We start from the raw sequence: 7,007 nt of genomic DNA on the forward strand, positions 1-7,007 counted from the left end.
AGCTCGGTGGGTTGTATACGCGCTACGGGGCATGCTGAACCCTCGCCTGTAGACTGGAGGTACGGGCCTTCCGGCCAGGAGCCAAGCCGCCGCCAGCGATGTTAATAGCTCCATGAAGCTCTCCTCTGTGCCTCGGGCTCCTTGGGAAGGCCTCTGGCGCTTCGCTTGTGGCTGCGGTGCAGCACTGAGAGTGGGGTAGGGAAGGGCGTTTGCACTGTTGCTGCGGGCGCAGCTTGTCTCCGCAGGGTCTCTGGCTGGAACAGAGCCGGGAAGGGAAGGGTCCAAGAAGCTTGACTTCCAGTGGTTTCGATTTGAATGGCTGTTTGCGAACCGGTGGTTTAGTTGTGGCTCCCTGTAGCTCAGTTTCGCTGGCTGTAAATGGGACTCTCCCCGTCTAGGGCTTTACGTGAGGTGCTCTGGTACGCTGATGGAAGGCGCTGGGACGTGGGGGCGGATCTCTGGGCCTGCGGAATCTTTATGCAAATATAAAGAAGCTGTTTGCTGACTCTCCTTGTTGTGCCGTCAGAGTCGAGACTGTCTTCAGCTGGGTCCTCCTGCTGCAGGAGAAGTCGTGCAGGTCAGATGGACGGATGGACAGGTCTACGGAGCCAAATTTGTGGCATCACATGCCATCCAGATGTACCAGGTACCGACCTCCCGTTGCTCTCCACCTCCCAGTATTCCCATGGGATGCTCTAGGCAGCTCCACGCTGTGGTTCGGCTGGCCAGCCAGGCTAGCACCCTGTGGTCCAACCCGCTCAGCAAGGGGGGGGCGTACGGGGTCCGTTCCAGCATGTTGGCGGCTGTGTGGAGAAGAGATTGTTTTGTGGTAGCAAAAATGAAAGCCGCCAGTCTGGGGGGCGCGCGGACACGCGATAGCTCGGTGCTGCGGGTCCTGCTAGAGGTTAGGTCTCCTTTGTGACCCCTGAGTCTAGCCAGGTTCAGCTGGGCGGGTTTCCTCCCAGTCCCGTCTGCACAAATCCGTGGGCTGCCCAGAGAAGTGATTCACACCGTAGGGCTTATGCCACACGGCCGCCTAGGCGACGTCTTCTGCCGCCACCCTCAGCAATGACCCCTGCAGGGGTGGCGGCGGTTCCCCGCAGATCGTGTTAAAAGGGTTAGGCTGAGCCGGCACAACACGGCAAGTTCAGAAAGTTAAGAATATAACCTGGGCAGACAGAGGGTCCATCCAGCCCAGTGACGTGCAGTGTCGGTGCTGGGGGGGTCTGGCGCACGGGGACGTCGGTGCTGGGGGGGTCTGGCGCACGGGGACGTCGGTGCTGGGGGGGTCTGGTGCACGGTGACGTCGGTGCTGGGAGGGTCTGGCGCACGGGGACGTCGGTGCTGGGGGGGTCTGGCGCACGGGGACGTCGGTGCTGGGGGGGTCTGGCGCACGGGGACGTCGGTGCTGGGGGGGTCTGGCGCACGGGGACGTCGGTGCTGGGAGGGTCTGGCGCACGGGGACGTCGGTGCTGGGGGGGTCTGGCGCACGGGGACGTCGGTGCTCGGAGGGTCTGGCGCACGGGGACGTCGGTGCTGGGAGGGTCTGGCGCACGGGGACGTCGGTGCTCGGAGGGTCTGGCGCACGGGGACGTCGGTGCTGGGGGGGTCTGGCGCACGGGGACGTCGGTGCTGGGAGGGTCTGGCGCACGGGGACGTCGGTGCTGGGGGGGTCTGGCGCACGGGGACGTCGGTGCTGGGAGGGTCTGGCGCACGGGGATGTCGGTGCTGGGAGGGTCTGGCGCACGGGGACGTCGGTGCTGGGGGGGACTGACACACGGGGACATCGGTGCTGGGGGGGACGGACGTGCGTTGTCGTCGGTGCTGGGGGGTCTGGCGCACGGTGACGTTGGTGCTGGGGGGTCTGGCGCACGATGACGTCGGTGCTGGGGGGGACGGACGTGCGGTGTTGTCGGTGCTGGGGGGTCTGGCGCACGGTGACGGTGCTGGGGGGTCTGGCGCACGGTGACGTCGGTGCTGGGGGGTCTGGCGCATGATGACGTCGGTGCTGGGGGGTCTGGCGCACGGTGACGTCGGTGTCGTTGGTGCTGGGGGGTCTGGTGCACGGTGATGTCAGTGTCGTTGGTGCTGGGGGGGTCTGGCGCAGGGTGACGACGGTGTCGGTGCTGGGGGGGTCTGGCGCACGGGGACGTCGGTGCTGGGGGGGTCTGGCGCACGGTGACGTCGGTGTCGTCAGTGCTGGGGGGGGTCTGGCGCACGGTGACGTCAGTGCTGGGGGGTCTGGCGCACGGTGACGTCGGTGCTGGGGGGTCTGGCGCACGGTGACGTCGGTGCTGGGGGGTCTGGCGCACGGGGACGTCGGTGCTGGGGGGGTCTGGCGCACGGTGACGTCAGTGCTGGGGGGTCTGGTGCACGGGGACGTCGGTGCTGGGGGGGTCTGGCGCACGGTGACGTCGGTGTCGTCAGTGCTGGGGGGGGTCTGGCGCACGGTGACGTCAGTGCTGGGGGGTCTGGCGCACGGGGACGTCGGTGCTGGGGGGGTCTGGCGCACGGTGACGTCGGTGTCGTCAGTGCTGGGGGGGGTCTGGCGCACGGTGACGTCAGTGCTGGGGGGTCTGGCGCACGGTGACGTCAGTGCTGGGGGGTCTGGCGCACGGTGACGTCGGTGCTGGGGGGTCTGGCGCACGGGGACGTCGGTGCTGGGGGGGTCTGGCGCACGGTGACGTCAGTGCTGGGGGGTCTGGTGCACGGGGACGTCGGTGCTGGGGGGGTCTGGCGCACGGTGACGTCGGTGTCGTCAGTGCTGGGGGGGGTCTGGCGCACGGTGACGTCAGTGCTGGGGGGTCTGGTGCACGGTGACGTCAGTGCTGGGGGGTCTGGCGCACGGTGACGTCGGTGCTGGGGGGGTCTGGCGCACCGGGACGTCGGTGCTGGGGGGGTCTGGCGCACGGTGACGTCAGTGCTGGGGGGTCTGGCGCACGGTGACGTCGGTGCTGGGGGGGTCTGGCGCACGGTGACGTCAGTGCTGGGGGGTCTGGTGCACGGTGACGTCGGTGCTGGGGGGTCTGGCGCACGGTGACGTCGGTGCTGGGGGGGACTGACGCACGGTGACATGTGGTGTCGTCGGCGCGCTAGGTGGAGTTCGAAGACGGGTCGCAGCTGATGGCCAAGCGAGATGACGTGTACACCCTGGAGGAGGAGCTTCCCAAGAGAGTCAAGTCGAGGCTGGTGAGTGGCGGGGGGCAGAAGGAGGCCGCTCCGTGACTGGCTGTCCAGTCCCAGCGCTGTCCCGAGGGAGGGACCCCACTGACCTGCAGCGTAGCGACGTTGGCTGGCTGGTCCCGGGCTGCTGCAGCTTCCTTTAACCCTTCACTGCTGCGCCCGGAGGGGCTGTGGCTGGAGAGGGAGCCCTGCCTTGGGGGGGAGTGGCCTGTGTCGCTCCTGGGGCATTCCCCCCCCCACGGCCGATCCCAGCGCAGGCGCGTCCCAGCTCTAGCACAGCCCTCGCTAACGAGCGTGCCCAGTGCCTGCCGGTCATGCTGAGGGGTGTCTGCATCTGCCTGTCCCAGGCGCGGGCGCTGCCGGCGAGCTGGCTGCTTAGTGTGGCCGCTGCATTGGTCCCCTGCGTCTCCTCCGTCCTTGGCGCTGAGCCTCTGTGGGGTTTGCCTGGGATTTCAGTGGGCCAGTGTCCCGGGGGCTGTGCAGACGGGCCCAGGCGCGCTCTCTGCAGCGTGGGGAGAGGGGGGCAGCGAGTCTGCCCGGTGCTGAGTCTCTCCCTGCTGCTTTGCTCTTGCAGTCAGTCGCGTCCGACATGCGCTTCACCGAGATCTTCACGGAGAAGGAGGTCCGGCAGGAGCGGAAGAGACAGCGAGTGATCAACTCGCGCTACCGGGAGGATTACATCGAGCCGGCGCTGTACCGGGCCATCATGGAGTAAGTGCTGCCTCTGGCGGGCAAGGAGCGATGCAGCCTCCCACGGATCCTCACACTCCAGCGCAAGGGAGGCCAACCTTGGACATTGCAAATCCGCGTGGGCTTAAGGGACGCTACCGCACTGCCCACCCTGCAGGCGCAGAGAGGGGCTGGGGCGGCGGCGCCATTCGCAGTGCAGCAGTGGACGCCTGCTTGCAGGCTCCTCGCCTGAGGCTGCCAGGACGGCACCAGGGAAGCAGTCAGACTCTCCCGTCGTCTCCGCGGCACCGAGACCAAGTGGAGGAACTCCAGCCGCGAATCTTGGCAGCTGCCGGAGGTTCGAGTGTGTCGTTTTTGTCAAATAATGTTCCCGATTCCGCTCTCCAGTGGCCACACCTGCCCGAGCAGGCAGTATTCCTGGTGCTTGACATTGAACCTTTTATATTTATGTCTGTGTTTTGTCTGGAGCGTCAGGTTCTTGGTTCTCAGCGTCTCTCCCCAAGGGCAGAGCCTCAGGCTGCAGCGCCCAGTGGATTGGGGGCGTCTGCGTGAAGACGAACTGTGAAAATCAAACCCTGTCGGACAAGCTAACTAACCTCCGTTTAGGGTTTGTTCTGATTTGACATTGAGACGTCTGTGCTAACTGCAATGGTCGGCTACGTATTCATAGGAATGTGCTTGGGTCTCTGGCAGTGCAGCCCTCCAACAAGAACATTCATCCAGCCCCCAAAGAGCACGCGTCACTAAGGCAATAAAGACCAAAGGGTCCTCGTGGCGAGCCAGGCACCGCAGGGAGGCTGTGCCTGCAGCAATCAGCGCCTCGCCTTGGCAGCGACCTCGGCGAATTAGATGGGAGTCAGGGTGCCAGTGGCAGATGCCCCGAGCTGTGCTTGTTGCTGGAAGGGGTGCGGTGCCACTCGGACGCAGGCGTGCTGTCGAATTCTGCCAGGCGCGTGTAAATCGTGTGCCGAGCGTTCCCTGCAACAGTGGGAAGTCGCTGTAGGAGCCAGGCATTGCGCGTACCCGGAGAGGTGCTGACAGGCTGCTAGCAAAGCATTAACAGATGTGTAAGCGGGCATGGCTCTCCTGCCCTCTGGGAAAGGGCTTGGAGGCGGCGGCTGGCTGCCTTGCCCGTGCGATGTGGGTAGCTTCCCTTTGCGAGAGAACGGTTCAGATCTGCTCAGTTACTTTCTTTAACTCTCCCCGGCATAGGTCCGTCTCTACAGTAAAGGGACCTTGTGTGAACAAGACCCCGATTTACAGCAGTTTCCTCTTTGTTATATGAAAATACTCTAAACCAAAATGACTTTGAAATCTGGGGCATCAGCTTGTGATTAGCAATAAAACGTAGTGTTGTGCGGTGCCTCTGACTCTTGATCAGAACAGAGATAAAGGACGAGCTGTTCTGAAAACCAGCCCTCGGTTTACACCAGCACTCAGGGTGCAGATGTGACTAGGAACCACGCGCTGTCTAGTGCTCAGGGTTGCCCTTCCCGCGTGTGAGAGCAGCTCTTGGAAATCCGTGTGTGGGCAGGCGCCCGGCAGGCGCCAGGCCTTCGCTTTGTGCGTTTTCCCAATAACTTAACTCCTCACAGTCGGTTTCAGAGGTTACTGAATCATTCTGCTGAGCTCTGCCATGTAACCCTGAGCCGCTGTAAAACTCCTACTAGCTGCAGATGTGCAGGGCTATCAAATGAGACCGTTGGAGCGGGAAGTAGGCGGCTCCTTCCGATGCCGTGTCCGTGGCTGAGAGAAGCCAGGCCTGCCAGCTTCCTTCTCGATCTGCTGTCTAGTCGTTGAAGGTGCGTGAGACCCGCTCTTCGTTCTCTCAAGACGTCGGATGGGTGGTCTTGTCGGCTGGCTGCACTGTTCTGGGAACCGCCGTCCTCCTTGCTTCGTTGATTGGATAAGGGAAGCTTTTCCCATTTCTGTTGGCTGCACTGAGCCCTAGCGAGCTGTTACCCTCCTTTCCGGTTGGTTTATACCTGGCTTCCTTTGCAGTGGCGTGGGCTGGCACAGTCCGAATCCCTCACGTTTCACACGCCTGGGAGGCCGTGTAATTTTGTGACCCGAGTAAACCCGTACGTGTGTAGACTGGAAGTGAGTAGGCACGTCCTGGAATGTGCTTCAAGTGGGATGGGCAGAAATGGCTCTTCCGATAGCCGCCGTCCAATATTTAACTTGGGTCCTTACGCTGCCCTGCCATTGCGCTGACAGTCTGGGGGCAGGCACCATCCTCGCCCCTGGAATCCTTCCAGTCTCTGGGCAGGAGCCATTCACATGTGGGTTGGGCAGCCCCTCTTGGAACCTAGTTACAATAGGACGCTACTCCCAGGACCGTTCAAAACGCCCAGGCTGGCGCTGACCTGCCCCCTAAGGGAGCTCTGGCTGAGCACCGTTCAAGCTGCCCCCCTTGTGCAGAGCCTGGCTTGAGCTCACTCTGGCAAGCTCTAGAACGGGGCTGGCGGGATGAAATCCGGCCGTGGCTGGCAGACCAGGTTTCCTTTTTCAGCCCTGGGAAGTAAGCGTCCTGTTTTGCTAAGTGTATTGTGGGTCCCTTCTTGCGTCCAGACGTCTTGAACGCCTGCCCCCAGCAGAGCCTTCACGCAGGCAAGGAAAGTAGTTTCAATGGCACCCGTCCCCATGTCCTTCCCAGCGTCTGACTGGGACCGGGCTGGGACCGGGGGTAGATGAGTTCTGTGCTGTGGGATGAGGTGGGCACCCTTCTCTGGCCCCCCAGCCTGAGGCTTGCATGGATGCGTTTCCATGGCTCACTCGGGCTCCTGCTGGCTGGCCTGTCCGCGGCGGTGCCTCTGCTTTGGTTTTTTAACGAAGAGCCTCTCCAGCAGCCTCTGTATTGTTTTTAATTTGATCTAGTAATAAACATAATTAACTTCCAAAGAGACCATCTGTGGATTGATTGAAACCTCGGATAACAGCTTAACCTGGGAACGCTCCGGCTGTCTCGTCTCTGCCTGCTGACCCCCGGGCCCCGCTCCGTGCCACTGCCTCTGTGCGTCGGTCCGTGATGGCATGGCGGCTCAGGCCCCTCGGGGTCAGGGTTCGTTCCGACTGTCCGCTGATGGAAGAGCGCAGGTGGGCGCGGAGGGTGTTCAGTGCTGGGCAGGTTTCTC

The 7,007-nt window shown here is 63.0% G+C and overlaps 1 protein-coding gene across 1 annotated transcript in view; it reads left to right on the top strand.

Annotated features, from left to right (window-relative positions):
* The window catches only part of KDM4A (lysine demethylase 4A), a 36,981-nt gene extending 30,207 nt beyond the window's left edge, over window positions 1-6,774 (top strand). The window contains exons 19-21 of the mRNA XM_089780377.1: window positions 527-646; window positions 3,097-3,189; window positions 3,758-6,774. Coding sequence (XP_089636503.1) covers window positions 527-646; window positions 3,097-3,189; window positions 3,758-3,898 — 354 coding nt within the window. The 3' untranslated portion in view covers window positions 3,899-6,774. The remainder of the gene's footprint in view (window positions 1-526; window positions 647-3,096; window positions 3,190-3,757) is intronic.
* Window positions 6,775-7,007: the final 233 nt, after the last annotated feature.

Source organism: Pelodiscus sinensis, chromosome 9 (assembly GCF_052426305.1).
Source record: "Pelodiscus sinensis isolate ZL-2025 chromosome 9, ASM5242630v1, whole genome shotgun sequence".
Classification (NCBI taxonomy): Eukaryota; Metazoa; Chordata; order Testudines; family Trionychidae; genus Pelodiscus; species Pelodiscus sinensis.